Source organism: Lissotriton helveticus, chromosome 3_1 (genome assembly GCF_964261635.1).
Source record: "Lissotriton helveticus chromosome 3_1, aLisHel1.1, whole genome shotgun sequence".
In the NCBI taxonomy this organism is placed as follows: Eukaryota; Metazoa; Chordata; class Amphibia; order Caudata; family Salamandridae; genus Lissotriton; species Lissotriton helveticus.
In genome coordinates this window covers 2098119147-2098146043 of record NC_136061.1, presented here as the reverse complement: position 1 = coordinate 2098146043, position 26897 = coordinate 2098119147, and the positions used below count along the sequence as shown (strand labels likewise).

At 48.6% G+C, this 26897-nt stretch overlaps 1 protein-coding gene across 1 annotated transcript in view; it reads left to right on the top strand.

Moving 5' to 3' along the window:
* Nucleotides 1–26897, top strand: part of UNC45A (unc-45 myosin chaperone A) — a 367777-nt gene that overhangs the window by 226624 nt on the left and 114256 nt on the right. The window contains exon 15 of the mRNA XM_078683264.1: nt 26550–26616. Within this exon, the coding sequence (XP_078539390.1) occupies nt 26550–26616 (67 nt within the window). The remainder of the gene's footprint in view (nt 1–26549; nt 26617–26897) is intronic.

Here is a 26897-nt window from a genome sequence, read left to right as displayed (position 1 = left end):
ATGAAACCCATATATTACGTTTCACAAATTATTTGAAAGGTTCACAAAGAATTAAAATAATACCCTCTTACAGGGAAACAGTAGCAGCCCGCGTTATCTAGTTCATTTCCATCCCAAACTGTCTTGCAGTACCTGTTTAAAAAAAACAGGTATAATGTGAATGAACAATTAGCCAAGCAGGGAATACTAATGTGCAAGGGCATTTTCAAGGTGGCCACACTAAACATCGGATCTGAGATGTGTGGGAGTGTATTATGGCAATTAACTTGGGCTCTGAGGGTTGTGGGTGTGTGGAGGAGTGTATTATGGCAATCCTAGTGTCGTCCCATATCTTAAGATAAAAATCCAGTTTGACACAGTCTCTGTACCCACAACAACTTTAGAGAAAAACCTGAGAGGCAGAAATTCTATATAACAAAGCTGAGCTTTTAGGACCCAGATAGTAGATTTTGTTTTGGCTTTGTGCTTCTCTCTTTTGAAGTGCACCCCAAATATTGTATGTATACCGAGTAGACCTGTCAAACCGACTGCAACACTGTAATGTCAAAAGAAGCCCACTGTGAATGGGTCCAACTAGCTGGAAAGACAACAATAGAGCCCTGTCCAAGTGTTGGCTAACATTTGCCTGTCGCAGGGTAGGCCTCTTTGAAGTGTACCCAAGTGTCACATGATAATCCCCTGCAGACACGATGGGACATTCAAAGTAGAGCTTTAGTGTCAAAAAGGATCTTTTCAGCCCCCCCCCTAGCCCCTTGCATATTCTAGCAGGTTCAGAGGGGTCATCTCTGCCTATGGAGGTCAGCCTATTCTTTTGCATCTGTGAGCAAGTTCATACCTCATTTGTGCCTGTTTAAATGCTCATTACTGGCTGATCGAAATGGGACAATAAAATGCAGATTTAGCTTATAGGGGCTTCATGCAGGTCAAAGGTAACTTTTTAAAAGTTATCTTTCTGTACAATTTATAACAAATCTGACTTCACCAGTGAATTGGATTTTTAATATATATAAAAATAGTTGTTTCATTATCTTTCTAGATAGTCCCATTCCCGGGATACAAGATTAGTATTTAATATTGCATCGCATCACAGTGTTTTCCTATAGAACAGTCAAACCTGCTACAGTGAAAATAGCTATCTGACAGAGACATCTAGCTGAAGATTCCTTAACTTAGAAAATCCCTAGGCATCAGGCTGGATCCTGAATTTTTGCAGCAGCAGCAACTCTGCGCGCCGGGGGATGGCGCCACACGACCCCGCCCTGACGTCGTCCACGGACGTGACGTCAGCGAGGTGATAGAAGTTCCTTCCCTGCGCGCTGACGTCAGTTTCCTGCACGCGGATCCTGAGTAAGCGGTTTCTCTGGCCTGTTTTGAGGCCCCCTTTGACTCTTTGCGTCTGGAACAGTGTGCGATGCCTTCGGGCTTTAAAATGTGTATCTCCTGTTTGCAGCAAATGTCTGCGACGGACCCACATCTTATCTGCATGTAGTGTCTGGGCGAACACCACGACTCGACGGATAGCGACGCCTGCCAACACCTCAAGCCGAAGTCCTGGCGGGAGTGCAAGATGAAGGTGCTTTCGGCTCTCATGTCCCGGTCGGAGACGTCACAGCCCCCGGCCTCCTCTTCAGCGGCAGTGGGTTGTATTTGCGGCGTCGCTCGCCCCTTCCGGGTAAGTCACGGCGCATGTCGCCGAGGTCCTCGACCTCCCTGTTGTCGGGGGGCGCTAGTTCCTGGAATTCTCTGGACTTGCGCCCCCGGGAGTCGTCCCTCCCCTATCTGCTTTATCCTTGCGCAGGGGCAACTCGGACCCAAATAGAGGCCTATGCTGCGGTCTTGCAGGCCTCCCTTGGGTGGTGGGTTCACCCCCGGATCCGGCTGAGCCCCTTGCTTCTAGGGGTGATGGAGATAGGGTGTCGTCAGGGCGCGGCAGGCTAGGTCCCCCTCTTCGACTCATAGCACCTCTACCGCGCCGCATAGTCCAGTGGGGCTCCCTGTGGAGTCGCAGGTGGTTGCTGGTGCTCGCAGCTTTGCTTCGAGCCCACCTCGGCCTTCAGGACAGGCAGCTGCCTATTCGGAGGCGGGGTAGGCACCGCTTCAGCGCCGTAGGCTTGCCTCCCCAGCTCCGGCACGTCCCCTTCTTCGGAAACCGGAGCCTGTCGTGGTTAAGGCCGAGTAGGGCGCCGGACGAGACCAAGCCGGTGCCAGGCAAGGCAGGGTCGGCGCCGGCCGAGGTTGCCCTGGCGCCGTCTCGATTCCGTATTATTGACTCTTCTCCGGAGTCTTCCAGGGGAGGTTCAGCGTCGCCTCAACGTCCTACAACGCCGGATCTGTCCTTGCCTTTCCCCCCGCCCTATGGAATTTGTGGCCCCGGCGGACACCCACCACCTCAGGAGCCTCATCAGAACCTTCATTCGTGAATGGGGCTTCCGTCTTTTGGACATTGGTATCATCCTCAGTTCATTGGACAAACCCCTTGGGGTGATAGGCTCAGTTTACAGCCCTCACCCACGGATGAGTTGCTGTCCCCTCCTCGGAGGGCTACCGAGGCCGGTGCGGCGTTCATAAGAGCTGTCTCCTTGGCCGCCAGGGTTCTAAATATGCAACCCCATTCGGTCCCCTTGCCTGTTGACCCTCAGCTGGATGTCCTCCACCAAGGTTCGTAGAATGTAGAGCCGCTTCTGCCTTTCGAAGCTTCTCTTTATGATGCCCTGTTGGGCACCTGGGCTCGGCCACCTTCCGATGATCCGGTGGCTCGTTCTATCTTGCACCGCCAAAGTCCTGCTCCATACGACCCAGTTTGCTTATTTGTTCACCCAGATGTTCAGGAGTTTGTTCTGCAAGCTGTTTATCCTTCCTTGGCTCAGCTGCTGCTTCCTCCCTCCCTCCTGGGAGTTCAGATGGCTGGAGTCGTGGAGTCGTAGTATTTTCGCCTCCACTAGCGCAGGTCTTCGCTCACTCAATACAGTGTCTGCCTTGGCTCCGGCTGCATCTGCCCTTTGGAACTCTACCGAGTCTCTTCTATCTTCCACCTCTGGGGGCGCTCGTGTGGACCTCCTCCATCTTCTCCGTGACAGCCATGATCTGGCGGAATTTACAATCCGCTCGGCCCTGGATACTGTGGATTCCTTAGGCCGAGCTATGGCTGGTTCGATTGCCCTACGGCGCCATGCTTGGTTGCGGGATGGTGTCTTCCCAAAGAATATCCGGGAACGCCTTGTTGACCTTCACTTTGATGGGTTCCTTTTGTTTGATACCCACACCGATTCGGCTGTTCAGCGCCTCCTTGCAGGCTTTCGCCCTCCCTCATAGGTCTGTACTTTGCAGGTCTCAGTCTGTCGTGTTCTGGGGTGGTAACCCTTTCATTTAGCATCCACCAGATGCACTATGTGTTTTTGGACTGGCAGTAAGCCTACTGTGGCGGTGTTCCACAGGTTGTTTGCGTTCTGTCCTCTTACTGTGGTTTACCCTAAGAGGTGTTTCCCCGTTTTTCTTGAAGGGATGCTATACCCCAAGTGGGGTACCTGTATGCTATTGTATAGCTCTTTTTTGTGCTAGACGGGCATGGAGGTCCCTTTGGGCTCGCTACATCCACTGATGCCATTATCTTACCATTGCACTGTGTTCAGTGTTGTGCCTTTGGCGCTATCTCCTATACACCATGGGTCTCTCCTTGCCTGATCCTTGCTTATATGCCTCATTTTCCCCTTTTGGAGGTTTTCAATGTATTTTAAAATGCTTCAAAATACGTCTGCCTCTTGCCACAGGTGCACTAGTTGGGTTCCTCCTACGGCACCCGTGGCTGAGTGATCGTGGCTCTCCCCTTTTGCTATATATGTATATACCCACGGATTGCCCGTGGGGTATCCCTTTTTATACACCTCCACCTCTCTTCGCTGATGCGAGGTCTGGTCCTATATCTCTGTGTTTCAAGGAGCAATTCAGTGCTTGTACACAAGCTTGCCCTTGTCCTGCACGGCAGTGTCTTTTCTTAGTATGTTTATAGAGCACTTCTGTACTTTTTACTGCATCTTCGGCAACAAGGGTTCCTTGCCTTCCACTCCCTGGGGTGGTCCCCTGCTTCAGGATGCTCTTTCTTGCAGTTCATGTATTAAACAGTCCCACTCTTCTGTGGGGGATGCATTTCCCCTCCCAGTCGGAGGGTGTGGTTTGTAGATCTGAGGTTCTTCTCAACAATTAAGTGTGTTCCTCTTCACAGCTCCTATTGACACCTTCGGTGCCTCTGCTGCCACTCCCTTCGGATGTGTCCTTTGTCATTGGGTGTCACTCTACTCTATGCCTGCGGGACAGCTCCTCTAATGCAGGTCGTCCCAGGTGCTGCGCCCTGCGTCTGTCTCTCGTGGGTGAGTTCTCACCTTGGCCTTCAGGCTGCCTTGTTGGTCAGTCCAGTGCTCATTTTAGCTACGCCTCTTTTTTGTCTCCCTGGCTGTCGGCTTTGGCTATGTTTTAGTTGTAGTTTGTATCAGCCTGCTTCAACGTGATACTGTTCGTCCCTATCCGCCCCCCTTTGTGACTAGGTGTGCACTTGGCGTATCTTTTGTTTCTGCCTGTGCTTCTGAGACGTTGCTCAATTCCTGCCTTTGGCCCTTTGCTTCCTGGATGCTGCCTCTCTGGCCTCCCTTGCGTGGGCTAGCCTGGTAGGCTCTGGTTACATCTCTCTTTGTTGTCACCTAGCTTTGGTTGGTGTCAACTTAGTGCGCCATTAAGCTCTAGGTGTAGTCCTTCTTCCTCCCTTCGTTGTGGACTTTCTCTTCTGTCATGGGGTATGGTTAGTGCAGTTTCTACATCTTATACTCACACAGGTATGGTGTTGCGCCATTCTGTCAGTTTAGTGATACCTTGTCTCTCGTTGTCTTTTGCTCTTCCGAGCTACTTTGGTTGCTGTTAGGTTACTCCGCCACAGCCTTCCCCATAGTATGTCACTCTGTTGACGGCTTAGTGCTTCGAACACTTTCTGTTGTTCTGTCGCAGACCCACCTCCCCCTTGGGGCATGGCTGTGGTATCTATTCTAAGTTAAGGAGTCTGTGGCTAGATGTCTCTATCAGATGTACGAGTTACTTACCTTCGATAACGATGTATCTGGTAGAGACACTGTCTTCCCGCAGATTCCTTAACACTCACCCATCCTCCCCATTCTGCGAGGCCCTTGTAAGGTGGGCTTCTCGCTTTGCCTCCTTTCAGCTGGCACTGGTTTTCATCCAGGGGGCTCACATTGGTGCAACTCTTTTAAGAATTACCATATGCAGCTGCCTCCCTCCAAGTGGCTTCTTTCCTGTACAACGCTGCTTTTTGATTCACCTTCATCAGGAGATTCTTCTTCTTCTTCTCCTGTTACCTTCCCTCCCTCCCGCCTTCTCCATTGACTCAGGGCTCTTGTCTCCTCTATAGTCGTCTTCTTTGGGGATCTGCTGGGTTGTGTTTCGGCCTTCCATTACTATAAGGGAAGTGCCATTCTTTTCATACCTTCTCGCAGAAGATTGTTGTTCTTTCTGTGCTCCGTCCTGGTTGGCTGGCACGGTTCTACATAGTAACAGTCTACCTTTGTCTCTTGCGATGTTCTCCCCTTGTTACTAAGCCTTTGGGGAGGGTCCACGCTTCGCTTGCAAGGTTCTTTCTCGGAGCTTTGCTCTGCCTTTACTTCTTCACTTGTATGTAGACAGTGTCTGATACGGTCTTTTATGATGGTGTTTTGCGCCATCCGCCTTCGTTATTTTACAGATTTTTCATCTTTTCGCACACTTTTCCCATACTTTCACATTTTTGTTGGTGGCTCCGCGTTGTGCCACGGAAAAGTTTCTCCGAAGAAAACTGACGTCAGCCTGCCGGGAGGGACTTATATGACCTCACTGACGTCACGTCCGTGGACGACGTCAGGGCGGGTCGTGTGGCGCCATCCTCCGGCGCACAGAGGTGCTGCTGCAAAAAAAATTCCAGATCCAGTCTGACGCCTGGGGATATTCTAAGTTAAAGAATCTGCGGCTAGACAACGTCTCTACCAGATACATCATTACCGAAGGTAAGTAACTCGTACCTCATGGCATTTACACTGGCATTTCATTTTTAACATTAAACTTTTACATGTACTATTTTTAAATGTCTGAAGATAAGATTTTAGCACTGGTCTACTTACTTTTTGGCACGATGTTCGCGCCTATAGTTGAACAACCCTTCTCACCTGACCACTATGATCATTTTGTTGAACTACACAAGGTATTTTTTAATGAACTAAGAACCTATATGTCTAAAATGCCTAGGAAGAAGCAACAAAATGTACGAGTGGGATGCCACGGGAAACTCTGGTATGACCACTCATGCAGGATGGCTAAGAGAAAGCTCTTAAATGCTATTAAAAACAACCCAAAAGAAGATGTCAGACTAGCAAGGGGAGAGTATAAGCATGTTCAAAAAACCTCGAAAACATTATGGGAAGAGTCGATCTGGGCTGACATGTTGACTGCTGCAAAATTGAATGATAATGTTGGCTTTTGGAGGTTGGTTGCAAATGGGGGGCATGCAGGAAGAGCTGTGAAAGACATGTTCCTAGATGAATTGACATGGGTGTCACATTTTACATCTCTGTACAAACAATATGATAGTGGTGTCGATGAGATTCCATGGCTACTCCCACCTTCTGAATGTCTTGATTTCACTCTGGATGAAAGGAAAAGGGCGATTAATGAACTGAAAAATAGTAAAGCTCCTGGCCCTGATAAAATTCCCGGCGACCTTTACAAGCACGAAATTGAAGTTTGGGCTCCTTATATAAATCGTTTGTTTAATGCTTTGTCCAAAAATTGTGAGTTTCCCGATAGTTGGCGTGCAGCAGAAGTTGTTTTAATATTCAAAAAGGGGAATAGATCTGTTCCTTCAAATTACAGGCCTATTAGTTTAATGGACATCCTGCAAAAACTCTATGCCAAACATTTATTATTCCGGATAAATGATTGGCTAGAGGAGTCAGCTATACTCTCTAAATTTCAAGCAGGCTTTAGGAGCAGGATCAGTACCATAGATCAGGTCTTCAGATTTTGTTGTATATATTGGAAATACGTGCACATAAGGAAAGGTCATTTGTATGTAGCTTTCGTAGATCTGAGAGCGGCATTTGACCTTGTCCCTCGCAACTTGCTCTGGAGATCCCTAAATGAAGCCGGTCTGCCAGGGAGTCTTCTGGTTCAAATAATTGAGTTGCACGCTAGAAACTATGCAAACATTAGATGGGGTCCAAATGGTGAGCTGACGCGCAATATTCCAATCGAGCGTGGTGTCCGGCAAGGATGCGTCTTGGCCCCCACTCTTTTTTCTATATTTGTCAATGATGTCCCTGATCACCTGAATGGTTGTAGCAATGATTCACCACAGCTTAATGGAGAGAGGGTGCCCGCGTTGCTCTTCGCGGATGATACCATCTTAATATCCCAAACCAAGAAGGGCGTCCAGGCACTCTTAAATTCCTTTAGCAGCTATTGTGTGACCAAAGGACTAGAAATAAACGTTGACAAAACTAAATGTATGGCATTGAATCCTAGTAGACCGGACAGAGGGAACTTGATCCTGAATGGCCAAACTTTAGGAACTGTGGACAATTTTTCCTATCTGGGGGTAGTACTCGATTCAAAACTAACATGGAAGGCCCAAATCGAGAAAAGCAAGGTGTCATACGCCCACAATGCCAAACCAATAATTAATAAATTGAATGCCAGCACAAGCAAGAGCGTAACCCCCGTACTAGAACTTTTTAAATTTAAAATCCAATCTGCCGCGCTATATGGGGTCCTTGGGCCGGGGAGAGCTTTAAAGGTCTGGCTAACAAATTCATGAGAACAATTGTAAGGGTTCCCACTAGCACACCACTAATTCCCCTCCTATTAGATCTGAATTTTAAACGAACTGATTACCTGACCATCATTAGACCACTAATGTTCTGGATAAGGATTTGGTCTACCCCAGAATTGTTAGATTACAGGAATGGTCTTCGAGAGTTACTGAATTTGGACTCCTTTAACTCCATTCTATGGTTTGGGCATATTAGAAAATGGCTCACAATGTTGGGCTTGTATTCGATGTGGGAAAATCCAGAGAATTTACCACCTTACGCCAAGTCCATAGTAAAGAAAGCCTTTTGGTCTTACATGAATAATAGGCTTACACATGACAGCAGAACTGGGACCCTAATACAAGATTTCTTATCCTTTAAAGACGAACCCTGTTTTGAATCCTTTCTGGATGAAATAGAGCCCCGTATGGCGAAGTCTCTTTTTCTGAAATGTAGGTATGGGAATCTTATGTTGAACTTCAATATAGAACGTTGGTCAAAGAAAAAATTGGAATGTCTGAACAGCAAAAGTGGGAGATGTCCTATGTGCTCAGCCTTTTGTATGGAGAACGAGGTACACATGTTGTTTATATGCAATGCGTACTCAAAAGCCCGAAAAAGATGGCTAAAACCTATGTGTGCGCTCTTAGGAACTAGATCTTGTCTTACAGCGTATAGGATCTTAAAAACTAACACTGCCCAGTTTATTGTATTCAGTGTTAGTAGGTTCCTCTATTCTGTGTATTTTGTTTGTAGGAAATGTGGCCAGATGCTTTGAGTAGGACTCCTTTAAAAGCTTATCCTTTGCTGCTAAATGAAATATGTTTTAAAGAGGCTGGTGAAAAATTAATTTCGTACTGATTTTTAAAAATTAATTGTTTTTAAAAGTATTGATGTACGTATATTGCTATGATCCTCTGTTTTATGTATGTATACATGTGTGTCTTTTATGGCCAATCGGACGAAATAAAGAATAAAGTAAAGTAAATGTCATGTGCACTGTTTTTATGGGCAATGAGGCCCTTTTAGGCGTGACTTATAAATATTTTAAGGCAAAGGCCTGTCAAAATTGGTTATTTTGTCAGGTCGAATTTGCAGTAAAAACCTGCACAACTAGGCTCCTGGTAGCAGACCTACAGTCATGTTTACATTGTCACTGGAGTGCTAACGTCCACGTATGACATTTAACCTATTGGCCCAGGGTACCATTTACTAGGGACTTATAAGTAAGTTTAATATGCTAATCAGGAGTCTACCAATTTTTCAAGTTGAAAGGAGGAGCACAAACTTTTTACCACTGTTAAGCTGGGATCAAGAGCACAGAGTTCTATAGCCAGCAAACATAGGATTCAGGCAGGAAAAAGGCAAAACAATGGGGGCGACCCTGCAGAAAGGGCAAACTTTTAACAGACACTAAGTAACCACGCATGTCGGACAGTTCCACCAGTGTGTCCCAGCCTTTCATAGGCTGGCTGCTTGCCCAAATAATTCTAGGATAAAACACCTCTTAATCACTGAAATAAAGTATTAGGCAACATTGTAGGCATATTCATAAACTGGCACAGGAACCTGAGTAAATATACCATTTTCAATAGGGACTCCCCACTCAACAGTGATGTTTGATCCACATCTGAACTAAGATGGCCAGTTTCCCCACTGCTGCCTCAAATACTTTGAATCCATGTTCCGGGTGACATTAATTCCCAGATGCTTATTGCCTTTCTCTTTTCACAGGAGTAGTTAGGCGTATGCTGTCTTTCTTGTACTTATTGTCAACAGTAGGGCTTTGGATTTATTTAAGTTGTAAGTATAAATCAAATAAACAGACTAACGTGGAGTCTGCGTGGTCTAGACTGAGAAAAATAATGTTTTAAGTATGAATCGCAAATAATCTAACCTGCAGTCTGCCTTTGAGAAAGTAGGCAAAAGGTCTGGTGCATCTCCCAAAAAAGGTATATTTGATAGGTTTTCCGACAGTGAAGTGATATGATGGAGCTAACAACAAATCATCATTGATTTAAACATGATACATGAAATAAGAAACATTTAGGAACACCTACTTTCATGCATAAACATAGGAAATGAGAAATAATATTGTGACATTTGTGGGAGAAGTGAAAACAATACACAGTGCATGGGTTTAGCGCAGCCCTGGACAAAGGACCTTGAACATATTGCAAATACAGGAACACTAAGCATATGGCTTCCTTTTCAATGAATACAAATTAATACATTTCAACTCAGCAAAATAAAAGCCACCACCGCCAAATTAATTATATTTTGTGTATTTTCCGTCTAGGAAAACCACAGGAAACAAAATGTGCATGTAGGAAAGCTTCTTTCACAAAACAATTATGCGCTCATCTTCTGCAGCTTTAAAATGGATGTCAGTGTGAGCAGGTTGAGGCTTTTTAATGCTGACTTGAGGCCTAGTTACTGTAACTAAAACTTATTTAAATAAAGTATTATTTTCTATGTACTAAAAAATTCTCTAACACATGAATGAAGAATTCAGCTACAGGAACCAATTTAGTTACCAGATTTGAAAAAAAAAAGTCAACAGACTGCACACCAGCCTTTTTGCTCAGTGAGGTCAAGACTAAATCTGAAATTCTAGTCGCTGACCTCATAATCCTCTCTCGTGTTGTATGACACTCCTAGAAAAGTAGGACTTTTTCCAAATAGCTAAAGAGTAGTAGCGTTAGCATCAGTGGCTGTGTAGATTTCCAACACCAGTGCCTTTCTGATGTGCTTTGACAGGCAGTTGTGGCATTATGTTTCTTTCTTGCTGGACAAGTTAACTTCTGGGTAGACCTTGTCTCATCTGCCTTAACTGATATCTCCAACAGCAGCAAGATGGGAAGAGGAGCACTTTTACATGGTTGTGGTTGGCTGAAAGCACATGCTTCTGCCAGGAGATCTAGGTTTAAGTGAGTGACATGCCTTTTGATTTCAGCTCTCAGATATGGTGGCAAAGCTCTCCAAGCTATCAAAGCATCACTCAGCATTTTGCACCATAGATAAAGATTCCAACTCAACAGTAAAAACTTATATGAGCATTGCGGATATTCTTCTTTTGTCAATTTTCACCCTATTACCAGTCTGTATACTACAACCATCAAGCATCCACTTCCTACTAATGTGATACACAATAATAGTCAGGAGGATGTACTTAGTGAAAAATCTAAGAAGATGTACTTAGTGTAAAGGATGGAGCTCCTTTTCTTCTTCTAGCAAACCAAAGGACCATGTCTTACGTGTCTGGCTTCTCTGGTAAGCTCACCCTACTCTCCATTTTGTTTTTTCTTCAAAACAGATTTTATTGATTGATCAGGTCAAGGCATATCACAGCTCTCCACAGTCAGGAGATCACTACCAGAAAGCAACACATGGTTCAGCATCTTGTAAACCCAATCAATAAAAAGAGCGACCCCCCCACCACCCACAACCAACCAGCGACCCATCTACCCACCCCTTATCCCTCCCTAACCCAGTGCACGTGATCACAATAAGCCTCCAGTAACTGTTGATATCATGCCAGGCGCCATGCGCCTCCCCAGGCCTGTTATTCATTGTCCAAGTCCGGACCACCGTCGAGTACTGCTGGTGGCTCTAAAACCAAATCCCTATAGTTGGCCCACCTTTTCCAAATTTTGTAGTGTTTGCGGGGGCATCCCCTGGTTTCAAACACTGGGCGCTCTAACCCCTTGAAATAGTCCAGTCCAGCCTTCCATGCACACAGTGATGGAGCTCGCTCATCCTTCCATGCACGTGCCAAGTCCCGCTTGGCCACAACCAGGCCCAGTAACAAAAGGTGACGTTTGTAGATAGTCCCGCCCACACCCTCGAGCACATGGAGAAGGCCCAGGCGATGGGTGCGGGGGAGATCCCATCCCAGCACCTCCGACAGGCAGTTCCAGACACCATTCCAGACCCTCGTCAGGCCAGCGCAAGACCATACTGTATGCAACAGGGTACCCCTCTCAACTCCACACCGCAGGCACTACGGGGACGCAATCAGACCCGCTTTCCACAGCCGCTCCCGCGTATAGTAAGCCCTATGCAAATATTTAAATTGTATCAATCTGAGTCGCACCGCGATAGCTGACCCACGCGGGGACTCCAGGGCCTCCCTCCAGTCATCTTCATCTAGGGGTCCGACATCCTTTTCCCAGGCTTCCCTCAACGGGAGCAGGGAGGAGGAACAATGAGTGACCAGTGTTTGGTAGATGCGGGAGACCTTCTTATCTCCGAGGTCGCCCATGAAAACTTTCGCTTCCACCGGGCTGAATTCCGGCAGCGACTCCAAACCAACCAGACTAGGCGCGAGCGCGTGGCGAACCTGCAAGTACCTGAAAAATTGGGTCTTGGGCATATGGAATTCGTCCCTAAGCTCCTGGAACGACTTGAGTCACTCCAGACATAACATCTCCAAGCGAAGAGATCCCGAAAGAATCCCAGCCGCCAAACCCCATTAGGGAGGCCAGCGCGGGGAGCCGCCCATTGTGCCACAATGGGGTCTCCGCCGTCAATCTACCCCACCAGCCCATGCGACGTAGCGCTTGTCGCCAAACCGCAAATACCACCTGCGTGGCGCACGGCAGCCGCCTCCTCAATCTGGCCGAGTAAAGGATGGTGTGCAGCGTGTTGTCCTCCATCAGCGAGCGTTCTAGAGCATGCGCCGGGTCTCCACCGTCCCCATACCACCATTCATTAAGCACGAGCAAATGGGAGGCCTGGTAATAGGACAGTAAGTCCGATGTAGCAAGACCACCACAGTACATGGACAGGAAGCAGGTGTGCAGCGCCACCCTAGCCGCACCCCCGGCCCACAAAAAGCGGCCTGGGACAGAATTGACCTGCCGGAACCACTGAGACACGATCTGGTGCGGATGATTCTGCAGCTGATCTAGAAGGCGCGGAAGTGCGACCATTTTAAATATCGCGGACCTACCATATATGATAAGAGTCATCCGGGACCATGTTTTAATATCCATCTGTACCTTCTCCCAAACCGGCATCACGTTGCGCTCCCATGAGATCATCGCTGACTCGGACAGGAACACTCCAAGATACATCAAGCCCCCGGCCGCCACCTGTAAGGCCGACGCCCAAGAGCCTGCAGCTGCACCGTTACCCAGCACCCAGAGGGTGGACTTACGCGGGTTAAGACAGAGCCCGACACTTCGCCAAAAATGCGCATGATTTCCAACACTCGGGGCCCCGACCTATTTAAATCTGTGAGGAAAAAGAGGACATCGTCTGCGTAGAGCGCGAACCTGTCGGTGAGTCCCCCATCCCACTCGAAGCCCCGTAGCTGCGCGTCAATGCGTACCCACGAGGCCAGGGGCTCCATGGCTAATGCAAATAAATACGGGGACAGCGGGCATCCCTGACGGGTTCCCCGACCGATTGGAAACCTCTCCGACACCGCTCCTGAAACACGCACGGATGCCGTGATATCCGTATATAGCAGTTTGATGTACGAGATAAACACCGGGCCGAGATTAAGTCGAGGCAGGAGCGCAAATAAATAGGACCAACTCACAGAATCAAAAGCCCTATCTATATCCGCCAACAGCAAGGCCGCCCGCTCCCCGGTGGCCCCCATTGCATCCACAGCCGTCTGCGCCCGTCTAATATTGTGCCGCGATGCTCTACGCGGCATAAAGCCAGCCTGATCCGGGTGGACCAGAGCATCTACGTATGGGAGAAGACGGTTCGCCAATGCCTTGGCCAGCAGTTTAGCTTCGACATTGAGCAGAGAGATAGGGCGGTACGAGTCGTGTCAGTCAGGGGGCCTGCCCGGCTTCTGAAACACCACCACCTCAGCATGGCGCCAGTCAGCTGGCAGTCGACCCAGGTCCCGTGCCGCCTCCAGTGCAGCCCTGTAATGGGACCCCAGTTGGAGTTGGAATTTCTTATAGAATTCACACGGGAAGCCGCTCGGTCCGGGTGCCTTCCCGGTGTTGAGCTGCCCCAGCGCATCCCCCAGTTCCTCGGCCGTGAGTGGGAGGTCCAGCGCCGCTCTCGTCTCAGCGGAAACTGCCCTCGGGGGCAGGTCGGCAATACATTTATCGACCGCGTCAACCGGAAGGTAATCCTGCGGCGCATATCCATGAGTATCCGTGAGTCCAGGTAAAGTAAGTGGCTGCAGGGTACGTTGACATAGCCTATGGAGCATAGTACAGGACTTGCCTCCCCACTGATATACTCTACTCCGCGTGGCCAGCCATGCCTGTCTGGCCTCATCGAGCAACACGGACGAGTAGGACTGCTGTGCCTGCAGGAGCAGCCGCACCGCCACATCAATCAATCAATCAATCAATCATGCCATTTGTATAGCGCACTACTCACCCGGGAGGGTCTCAAGGCGCTTGGGGGGAGGGGTATGCTACTGCTCGAAAAGCCAGGTCTTGAGTTGTTTCCTGAAGGCGAGATGGTCCTGGGTCAGCCGAAGGTGGATGGGGAGGGAGTCTTGGCAGCCAGATAAGAGAAGGATCTTCCTCCGGCGGTGGCTCTTCGGATGCGTGGTACGGCTGCGAGGGCGAGGCTGGTGGACCGTAGCTGGCGGGTGGGCGTGTAGAAGGTCAGGCGGTCGTTGAGGTACTTGGGGCCCAGGTCGTGGAGAGACTTGTGTGCGTGGGTGAAGAGCCGGAACGTGATCCTCTTGTCGACGGGGAGCCAGTGCAGGTTCCTTAGGTGGCTGGAGATGTGGCTGCGTCGGGGGACATCCAGGATGAGTCGGGGGGGAGGCGTTCTGGATGCGCTGGAGTCTTTTCTGTAGCTTGGCTGCGGTTCCGGCGTAGAGGGCGTTTCCGTAGTCCAGTCGGCTGGTGACGAGTGCCTGGGTGACAGTCTTCCTGGTCTCGCTCGGGATCCAGCGGAAGATCTTGCGAAGCATACGCAGGGTGTTGAAGCACGATGAGGAGACGGCGTTGACTTGTCTGGTCATCGAGAGGGAGGGGTCCAGGATGAAGCCCAGGTTGCGTGCGTGGTCGGTTGGCTTGGGTGCGGTGCCCAGGGCTGGGGGCCACCAGGAGTCGTGCCAGGCGGAGGGCGAAGATCCCAGGATGAGGACTTCCGTCTTGTCCGAGTTCAGTTTCAGGCGGCTGTCCTTCATCCACTCGGCGACGTCTTTCATCCCTTCGTGTAGGCAGGTTCTGGCGGTGTCGGGGTCTCTGGTGAGGGAGAGGATCAGCTGGGTGTCGTCGGCGAAAGAGATGATGTTGAGGTTGTGCTGGCGTGCGATGGCTGCGAGAGGTTTCATGTAGATGTTGAAGAGGGTGGGGCTGAGTGAAGATCCTTACGGTACGCCGCAGATGACTTCGGTGGCCTCGGAGTGAAACGGGGGGAGGCGGACTCTTTGTGTTCTTCCGGCGAGGAACGAGATGATCCACTCCAGTGCCTTCTCTTGGATACCGATGTTGCTGAGGCGCTGGACTAGGGTGCGGTGGCAGACCGTGTCGAACGCAGCGGAGAGGTCCAGGAGGATGAGGGCCACTGTTTCCCCCTTGTCGAGCAGGGTCCGGATGTCGTTGGTGGCTGCGATGAGGGCGGTCTCGGTGCTGTGGTTGGCTCTGAAGCCGGACTGCGAGGGGTCGAGGGATCCGTTCGTCTCGAGGAAGGCGGTCAGCTGTCTGTTGACGATCTTCTCAATGACTTTAGCAGGAAAAGGGATCATCCCCCTCTCCCCGACACCGCCGCTCCAGAATTTCCACCTGCGCTGCTGCCGCAACTATGGCCTCTCGACGTTGGCGATGGGCCGCTGCGCACCACGCTATGTCGATTCCCCTCAAGGTAGGCTTCATGGCTTCCCAGACCACCGTCACGTCCATGTTCGCCACTAGGTTTTCTCGCCAATAATGGGCGATCGCACCCCGCATGTGCTGTATATAGTCAGGTTGCTGAAGGTGCCACGAAGACATCCTCCATCTGAACGGTTGTCTCTTCCTATGTAATTCAACATCCACGGCCACCGGGGAATGGTCAGACAGCCCCCTGGGCAGGATACCCGCCTCCCGCACTCTACTCAAACACGCACAGGGCACAAAAACATAGTCCAGCAGCCTCGAGAAGGAACCATGCACAGCAGAAACATAAGTATACTCTCGGGCCCTAGCATGCATGTGGCGCCAGACCTCCACCCAGCCCATCCCTTCCACCATCGCACTCAGTCGGGTAGGGGCAGCAGCAGTTTGCGTCTCCCTCGGTCGCTGACGGTCCATGCAGACGTCCATCACATCATTCCAATCTCCTCTCAGGGATTTCCGCCCACACCGCAAACAACCTCTTAGCCAGGGACCACTGCAATGGGGGGGGGGGGCATAGATACTTCCAAACACAACGGACTCCGTACCCACCATACCCTTCACAAAAACGTACCTGCCCTGCGGGTCTATTTATTTATTTATTTATTTATTTAATGACATTTATAAAGCGCATACAATTACCCGTGGGCGTCTCGGCGCTATCCACTGCCGCTCATGTACGTATGCCAACCTACGATGGACCAAGATGGCGACCCCCCTGGAGCCCCTAGAAAACCCAGCGTGGAAAACCTGTTGATAACCAAATCTTTGCAGGCTAAGCACTTTCGTCCCCATCATGTGCGTTTCTTGCAACAGCAAGACATCTGCTGCCTCTCTTTTCCCCCACCTCAAAACCCCCCCTCTCTTGATTTTATCCAGCATCCCTCTAACATTCCAACTCCTTATGCGCATGGACTCCTTGGGGAGCCCCTGAAGGGACGCATCAGCCATAATCCAAGGGGAAACAACATAGAAGCAACCAGCACCAGGCCCAGGCGCACAGCATAGTCCATAGCAAGGCATTAGAAATCACGTGCACCCCCCACCAACCACCCCAAACCCCCCTACCCACGCCTCCCCAGAACATTTCCCTCAAATCCCAAACCCCCGTCCCCCGCCCCCCCACCCCTATACCTCATAGAACTCTGAAGTATCTGTCGCGGCATGGGCAACCTCGGGCCCATAACAGAGCGCCCAAGGCCAACCATACCAATGGATCCCAACTACCCACTCAATCAAAAGAACCCCCCCTCCCGCCAATCCCACCCGCTTAGGGGGCAAGGAGCCCCTGCATACCAGCTCCCCGAACCCCAATCCGCTGCCCCACACATCAGCAGTATGTGAAGCGAGTGGTGGCCATACGCTGAGCATTCAACTGTCTGCTCAGCAAGGCACAGCTATGCAATTCCTCCCAGCGGGAGCCTGTGACATCTGCAGACAAACTCACTCCCCGAAGGTCCTCAATTATCAGTTCCGGAGTGGGCAGAGTCCGCAGGTGCGCCGTCTTGTTTCCCACTGCGAGAAGAGGAACGCTTCCGTGATCTAGATCGTCTGTGTCTCTTGCCCCGTACACTCTGTCCATCCCGCTCCTGCGAAGGCTCCCTCGACTGACCCGGGTTCAAGCCAGGCTGGGCATGCGGCCGGACTCTCACTGTCTCATCTGTCCATTCAAAGACCGCCTCCGGGGTATCGAAGAAGTGGGTCCGCGACTGGAACACCACCCGGAGGCGGGCCGGGTAAAGTAAGGAGTATTGGATTTTCAGACCACGCAATTTTGCCTTGGCAGCCAGAAATGAGTGTCGTTGTTGTTGCACAATTCTAGTGTAGTCCGGAAAGATCATGATCCTCTGATTCTCAAATAGAAGTGAGTCCTTCGCCCTCGCGTCTTGTAGAATAGTATCCCTATCATGGAAATTCTGGATTTTTGCTATCACCGGCCTCGGCCGCTCTCCCGCAGGTGGCTTCTGCGTCAGGGCTCTATGTGCGCGCTCTATCACGAAAGAGTGTGATAGAACATCCGGAGGGAGCCAGCTCTCCAGCCATTGGGACAAGAAGCGTTCCATATTCCCCTTCTCACATCCTTCGGGAAAACCTACAAATCGAAGGTTATTCCTGCGCGCCCGCCCTTCAGCATCCTCCACGTGGAGCGCTAGGCCTCTCTGGACGTTTCTCATCGCTGCCAGCTTCTTCTTCAGGGCCCCCATGTCTTCCTCCACCACCGAGATTCTGAATTCGGCCTCCGTGATACGTGTCACCGCATTGCGCAGGTCCTGGCGCAGCAGGGTCACGTCTGCCCCAACCGCCCCGATTTTGGCATCTAGCATGTCCCTGGATTGAGTGATTGCTGCCATGAGCGCCGCATTGTCCGGCCCTGTCCCTTGACCGCCTCCAGATGCTCCAGAGCCCCCACTCGGCCTGGTGAATTTATCTATGGACCCCTGCTTGGTGGTCCCGCTGCCCCCTCCGCCCCTGGTCATGTCCGAAGCGCACTGGGAGGCTGTCTGCAGGGTAGTAGCAAGGCGCCGCAGCACAGACACCCCACACCACCAGTAATGACCCAGGGGGTATAACTCGAATGTCTCTCTTGCCCCCGGGTGCACAGCTCCTCCACACAGTCGTTGTCTGTCGCTGGGGGGCACCCCGGACAGTACACCGGTCCGCCCTCCCGTTGAAGGTGCTCACCGTGGCCCCTGCCGGGTCTTGTCTCCGCACCGCGGGACCCCTGGACTGGACAATGCTCCACAGGGGGCCTCGCGGCTCCACTCCCGACCACTCAGCAACTGGCCGCCAGCCCAAAACCACAGGGGGCCCCCTCTCCACACAGTCCAAGCACACCGGGTAGCCCCTGGGCGCCGCAGCTGCGGGTCGCGGTCCCCCCGCACTTTCGTCCGCACGCACAGTATGGACCCCGGGGATCACTCACTTCCCTCACGTCGTCACCGTCCACACTGCTGCAGGGACTCACAGGGACCCCCATGGCTCGGGCGGCACACCTGCTGGATCTTCCGGCCGTCTGCTGGCCCGTGGTCCAAGGAAACGCCGCAGCTTTATTACAGTCTCACAGGGGCAGGGCCGCCACCGGATTCTCCTCTTCGTGGCCGGGAGCCGCCAAACTCGAGGCCCCGGGCTCTCGGTCTCTGGATAGGCCGCAGCCCTCTTCCGGCGATCTAGCCACACGGGCCGTCACAGGCGCAGCAGGGGACGGCCCAGATGGAACCCCCACAGCTCCGCCGCCGATAAGTGGCTCCGGGCTAGGAGCATACAGTGGTGCGGCCGGCCCGCACGAAGAACTCCCGTCCGGGAGGCGCCAAAATTGAGGCCCCGGCTTCACTCGCCGGGACTAGGCCGCAGGCCGTTTCCGCCGCCAGCTCCGCTGCAGAGGGCCCGGGAACGCCACACTCTGCACCGGATGATGCCCCCCGCTGTCAGGCACAATTACCCCAGGTGTGGGCTGCAGGTCGGGCCGGGAGCCAGGATAAGTCAACGGATGATTGTCGGGCTGGTGGGAGCTCTAGAAGGCTGCGTCCACCATCTTCGCCCGCGAAGCCACGCCCCTACTCTCCATTTTTTGAATATCATCTGGCATGGTAACACAATAGAATTCATCTCCATGCCACTTTCGACCCCCTCCAAGAAAGGAGAACATTACATTTAAAGGCTTTACAGCCAGAGATCGTATAACTTCTTCAGAAAATGACCATTCTGCCAATGCCCCAGTCGCAATGCAATCAAGGGCTCTGGTCAAAGTTTTTACTCACACAGAAAGGTCAGGAGAATGGTGCCCTGTTTTGACTTGAATGACACTCAATAGTTTCATCAAGGCACAATCTTTGATGATAATTTACATTTTCAGTATCCTGCAGTCCATCAACAGGAACAATTTTCTAGCATGAGTAGATTTGAAGGTTGCGTATTTTTTGTGTACTGGTTGGTACCAAAAACAGGAGATTCATTTGTTTGTGTCAAATGATAACATTTCCAGTACAGAGCACCACTATTTTGAATTCATTTGACATCCAGAGTCTTCACCAAATGTCTAGCTCTGCATCCTAAAGGGGAAGGGTGTGCCCTATTTGGACGACTGGTTCATCAGAAATTCAGTTCTTTTTAAGAAAGAGGTGATAAGCTAATATAGTTACGGCAGGCGCACAACAAACGAGCACAAGCTTCATACAAATGTGGCACCTTCAGGAACAGCTGGATATACCATTGAAGCATATGTCAGGTCCCTGGGATGTCATGGTACCTATAACACCGAAGGACAGATAGGCTCCACTGTGATGGAAGAGCCCATACATCTGTATAGGTCAGAAGATGTATCCGGGAACTGCAATTTTATCTCACCACAGACTCTTCGCTCCAAGGCTGGGAAGCTCACCTTCTAGACCTTTCCACTTCATGTATGCTGACATCTTGTTGTGGTATGTCCATTCTAGTGTTGCAGGCTGTTGGACATGGCCGTCTTTTGAATTTTTGACTCCGCTCGTGCATTCTTTCCGATAACGTTTCTTGTGGGAGCTGACGCAATGTTTGGCTGATCCATTTTCAGACTATGCAGAGATGTCTTTCTTCCTCATCGCCCTGTACTTTCTCTGCTTCCTGCGGCACAGCTGTGACAATTTTGCTTATTGTCATTAACACCTTGTGGGCTTCTTCATTGCAGCCATAGAAAAAGGTGGAATTGCAGAAGGGTACCCCTTCAAAAATTGCCAAAAAAGCACACACTTTACTATGTTTCTTCACTGACAGCACTGATCTTTCGAACATCTCTTACACACTGACTCAATTTAGCTAACCTCTATGCTTCCCCAACTCTTGGCTTGAAGACAGTGTGGACAATTTTAGCACAACCCCATCTATGGGATGACTGGGATATTTGAAACTCTTGTGCTTCAGATGTGAACAGAATGAGCCTGGGGCATTATTTGGTAAAACTAGGCCCTGTTTCATTCCACTCCTCCGCCTGTCTGCTCACTAAGATCCTTCATGGAGTAGCTCCCTGATGACTTCCACTGAATTCAATATGTCTCACTCAAATCCAGCAGGGTACATGGCGGTGTTGCAGTATAGTCCGAATCTAAGCTAGTCAAAGTACACCACTGTGTGCTAAGGCAGTTTTCAAACCTGAAACTGGTTTAGTGAGACAACCGAGGTATTACTTTAATTTCCTTATTGCTAAAATTCTGTAGTTGTGTCGATGCTCCCTTTCTAACTTCTATCTTTAGGAACTTGCCCCCTCTGTCTTCTTAGCAGGTCCGGATTGTAAAGGGTTTGCACAGTTAATAATAATCATTAGATTATTTGCCTGCTCTAGGTGTCATGAAGAGGAAAATGTGGAACACAAGGAGAGGAATGTCAACGTTTGTGTTTCGTAGTGGACAATAATGTGTGTTTATCTTTGGGTGCTATTGAGCTAGAAGGCCATCCTCCCTGTCATATTGTGTTTACATTTCGAGTATCGGTGCTGCCGAATTAAAACATACCCACATAAATACTTGCCTTACAGAAAAAAAAAATGGTAATGCAACTGACGAAGTGCTTTGCACAGAAAAGACTACGTGTACACATTTCACTATTTAAATGTAAAAAAAAATGTAATTTGTGATCAAAAGTTCGGCGAATTTAAAAAGAAAATTAGGGCTGGATTATGAGTTGGGAGGCATGGGACCGGGACCGCTCGCTCCCACACCACCAAACTCCACCACCGAGTGCCCGCTGGATTACAAATTGTAATCGGGGGGGGGGGGGGGGCATCTTGCGGTGGCTGGCACAAGGCGCTGCATTTGAAAGGCTCATAGGAGAGCCTTAGAAAGGCAGCACCATGGGACAACCACAGTGCGTTCCAGCACAGCATGGACTGTAAAGTCCATGCCGTGCTAGAACAGAGGGTGCATGCAGACAGGGGGGGGGGCACCATGTACCACCCTACTTGCATCACAAAGGCCTGAGACAACAAGGGGCCCCCTTTATTGACTCTCTGCCACCCTTTCCCCTGCAGCCTCGCCACTTTTTTACAGCTCGATGCAACCTAGCGAGTATCTATTTTACAAAGCTGAACGTTTACAGTTTCTACACATTATTAAAGCTCCAAGCAGTGTTTTTTTAACATGTGCTAATAAGTGATCACAGCTTAACAAGTCAATTCTTGAAATGATTTGAAGTTTGATGATGTCACAACTGCAAATTCGAGACAAAATGCTGAGCAATGCCAGGCTACGTTATTGGGAGCAATTTGTTATAGCAACATTTTAGGTCTCGCCTACACAGTGCATGCACTGTGCCGTGAGATGTATTGTTTACAGTTTAGTGGACTTACAATCCATCCACAGCTACATTAGTTGTTTGCATTGTCACTCTTGAACGCTTTAAAACATTTTTTTTTTATTAGTTCTTTAATATTCCTGGAAGTGCAATGTGCTTTCCTACTTTTAACATAGGCAGCTTCTTATTTATGTTGCTTTCACCCTTTCTGTCATCTGTATTGACGCTTTAATTATTTACACCCCAACTGTACTGCTCTACGGCACTCCACTCTGTCACTGCATGCCTCCTCTCTTCACACAATGCCACTCTAATCTATGCCACTCCATTCTACCCTACTCCTATGCCACTCTACCCCACACCACCCTAATCCACTCTCCCCTACACCACTCCACCAACGTTTAGCCATGCTGAGCAGCAGCCACGCTGCTGTACAACATGCCTAAAAGACATTGGCAAAGCCAATAGTTCTCTCATAGGCGAGACCTATTGGCTTTGCCAGTGTTTGTTTTAAAAGTCCTCCTTTGTGTCAATTGGGTGTATGGTTCAGTTTGGCGTGCAGACAGTGATTTGTGTACAGTGCCATTAGCGGACACATTACTTACCTTAAAGAAGTCAACATTTTCAGCTGGAGACTCCAGATCTGGTTGTTGCGTCCATAAGTAACCCTAATGTTTATTGCATAAAAGCCAGACTTTCAACTTGGAGCAGGAGTGTCTTGGTTCAAAGGCTAGACTACTTGGCTTTTGAGGCACTCAGGATAACACAGATTGCTTCTTCTTTTTGTGTGGTTACACTACCACCACTAGTTAGTAACAAATGTATTTAACCCCTTCTGCGCTCATAACAAGGTCAGCTCGTCATGGGCGTAACCTGCGCTACGCGGATGACAAGCTGACCTTGTCACGTAACGTGGGATTTTAAAAATCGCAGCGGGAAAACCGCTAGCGTGCATGCGGTTAAAGGGTTAAAATGCAACTGTGGTGGCTCCATCTGTTATGAGCCCCAATGTACCCTAAAATGGGCCTAGTTAGTTTACCTATATTTGTCCTATCTTGCTCTACATAACGACTCTGGCGCTGACCTTTTACCCAGCTAGGTGCCTAATAAATGTTGTGTGCTTTTCTTCTAAAACTAGCCTCATTTATTATGAATGGGGGTTCTTAGTATCACAGCAGGATTACCATCTTCTGCATAAAAACTCTGTACAAAAGTCACTGCTATTGTCATCCTTGGCTGACAGGCCCACAGTACCATGACACATCTAGGCAGAACCCCTGAGAGTACCTTTCGGGTATATAAGTACCACATCTTCGCTGGATAAGCCAGAGGAGAAGCTTCCATGCTGACACGAGACGCTGAAGTCCCTGCACGCAGACACTCCAGCACCCAGTGGTCTGACATCTCTTTCGGGGTATCAAACTCGAGACCAAGATAGAGTCCTTCCATTAGTTAATGGGAATGGCTCTTTCCTAGTGGGGAGTCTTGGCTTTACACCTACATACATGCTAGGTACACTTTGCTAGGGTTAGCATTTAAGGAGTACGCCTGATTACTGCCATGTATCTATATGTCTGCATATATTCCCTGTTTTAGCACCATGGTGGAATTCTACATTTTTCTACCTTTTATTCACTGTGTTGGTGCTTGTAATCGTATATATCTGTTTCTGTCAAATGGTTGTTGCAGCACACGTATTTTATACTAGAATGACACTGGTTCAATAAATACTCATTGAAAAAATCCCAACCATTTATTCTGTGTATCTTTCTGAGACAAAGTGAGTACGAGTGATGAGCGAAAAGTACTGTACTGTTTCCACGAACCCTGAGGGGGTCAGGGTTGTCATTTTCGAAAGTTGCCAGAAACTATTTGCTACTTGGTAAGGTTGGGGGGCTTATGGTGTCACAGTGAGCTAGCTGGTCTGCAGACTAACATATCCTTTGGGGGTGTCTGGAATCAGTCTGGACACCAATCTCTTAGTTTATGTTGACACTTCTCGTTCAGTGCAGAGTGAAGTTGTTCAAAACGCAACATCAACTAATTAAATTAAATTGACCATTTCTTCCTTAACCATTCTCTTTTTGAGAATATTTTGCACAAACACATACCCCAGATTTGTAAGCCCCTTCTGTTCACACTGCACATAACTCACACACTAGTGCCCTGTAATTTCACAATTGCAGAACCAGTATATAAAAGCTGGCCATAGCATCTTTTGTCCTATATCGATGTTCTTGTAATGAATGTCCATTTCCATAGTGAACTATTGAAAGTCATAAAGGTTTTTGGTGAGGTGAGCATGGAGAACACTTTTCCAGCACCCAATTGATGCCAACCAAAGAAAATATGGCATTTATTTATTTATTTATAAAGTTTTATATAGCGCAAACTTGATCCCGAGAAATTGTAATTAAAGCAATTGCCTGAATGCTATAGCTTCAAGTGACTGAATATTTCTAAAGGTTTGGGATCCCCAGCCATCCCTCATTTAAGTGTCAGTCCTTAATCAGATGGCAAAATCTCTAGGATTTGTTTCACAAAAATCTAAACCAAAAGACTAGCCAAAAGTGTCAGATCAGATTTCTCAAGTTTGGTATTGAACCCCATTCCCAAGGATATCCTGAAATCAGTTGGAATGTAATGAAATGAAAAAGAGATTTTTAAAGCGCAACACAATTACCTGAAGGTGTCAAGGTGCTAGCTCATCAGGTAAACATGTGCCGTGCGATCTTAACTCAGAGTCAAAGGTTAAACAGCCATGTCTTTCTTTTAGGACAGCAGTGGCAGATTTATGCTTGGGAATGTTCATCAAGATACATGTGGAAGCATTTTGCACAATCTGTACTTTAGTCAAGCATTTAGACCGGAAGTTGATAAAAAGACGGTTGCAGTAATCAGGTCTGGATAAGAGCAGAGCAGAGATCGCTAGCTTGCATAGATTAACCGGAATGAAAGGGAGGATTTTTCTTAGTCGTTTTTGAGTATAAAAGGATGCAGAGGTAATTTGGTTCACATGAACTTCGAATGTGAGCTTTGAATCAAAGGCGACCCTTAGGTTTATATGAGTGGCCAGAGGAAGTGGTGTTGCTGCCAAAGAGTAGAACCTCAGTTTTGCTGGAATTGGTGGCCATTCAGTTCCCCAACTTGACGGAGGCATGTATAGAACTGTGATGCTGTGTCCGATGGTGAACCTGTCACTGATACCACAATTTGGGTATCGTCAGCATAGGAGATTGCTGAGAAGCCCAGAGATCTAATCAACTGCTCCAATTGGGCAACATAGATGTTAAAAAGGGCGGGGCTCAATGACGAGCCCTGGGGTACCCCACAAGGTAGCGTGAAATTGTGTGACTTGAATACAGAAAGTGCTACAAATTGTTCTTGGTCATATAGAAAAGACCTAAGTAGGGTGAGGGCTTTTCCTTTTATGCCTATCCGATCAAGGCAGTCCAGTAGTTTTGTATGATTAACAGTGTCAAATGCGGCAGAGAGGTCAAGCAGCACTAATGCTGCACTGCCCCCTGCATCTACAGTCTGCCTAATCTCTTCTGATGCAGAGATCAGTGCCAATTCAGTGCTATAGTGTTTACTGAAGCCTAAGTGGGTGGCATCCAGGAAAGAATTATTCTCTATATATTCGGATAGTATTACGTTCATGACCTTCTCAACCATTTTAGCGGGCAGAGTAAGTCTTGAAATTGGCCGATGATTATTAGGATTTGCCCCGTCTAGGTTTGCTTTCTTTAGAAGGGGGAGGACTGATGCTAGTTTACATTTGGTAGGGAAGATGCCTCAGAAAACACTCAGTTGAAAATGGGGGCGAAATGAGCAGCAATTATTCCTGGTAAAAGATGAAAAATCTTGGGGGTGGGGGAGGAGGGTCTAATGGGGATCCCAATTTGGTAGATAGAAGTAATTTGATAACCTGGTCAGATGTCAAGAATGGGAAATGTAGTAATTGTGGAGGCTCAATAAATTGTGGGGTTGTTGAAGCGGCCTCTTCTTTCATGTTAGGAGTGACCGGTTCATTTGGCACTGTAGACCCCAAAGTTTATCGTGGGTCAGCTGGTTTGGTGGGTTTGGAAACTTGCATGCCCGATTTGGGCAAGCTGTGGGCTGGGTTCATGTGTCCTGTGGCTCGTCTAATTCAGTTGCTCAGACTTCTGGCAAATATTCTGAGGTAGTGGCTGGTCGGGTCATGCATCACCAGACCCTGCCAAGCAGCTGCAGTTTGGAGAAAGGTGCACACACAATGGAGACTGCTGCTCTTGCCCACCCTGTGTACAAACTAGCAAACTGCATTAACCCAAGAGTTGAATAGTGAGGTAGACCATTGTCATTCTGCCTACCTAAATATTTTAGAGAGAGATTCCATTTTCTTTACATAAACAGCCTTTTGTGAAATCTAAAAATACTCTAAAGGATGGTATTTTAGGTATAACTTTTTGTGCCATCTTAAATTTTTAATTTTCATTCCATAGTTACATATTTTATCTCTGTCTTGTGGGTATTTGTACCCTTTCGAAGTGTGTCAACAATCTGTCATTACTTCTTTTGGTGTACTTACTGGGAAAATTGATGTTGAACTCTTGTCTGTATCATGGTTAATAACTTAGTTGTCATTCTTCTCTTACAGGGTATTTTTGGCCTTGGTAACGGAACCAGATGACAGAGGAAATGTTGTCGCTCAAGGAGGAGGGAAGGTGAGCAACTTTCTCCTCTAAGACATTAATTCATGTTTGTCTTCTCTTGACATTTAAATCTAATAATATTTAATATGTAGTAGTTGATTGTTGTTAAATACAAATACCCGGTAATACAAAGAGGATGTGGACTAGACTTTAGGTTACTGGGTGTATTATTTCTACAAACATAATACTATACACTCTCCTATAAACCATTCCACATTGATCCTACAAAGGTATTTTGAATAGGCCCAGAATGACCATTCTAACGTAATGCATATCTACTAGAGTATTTAAGT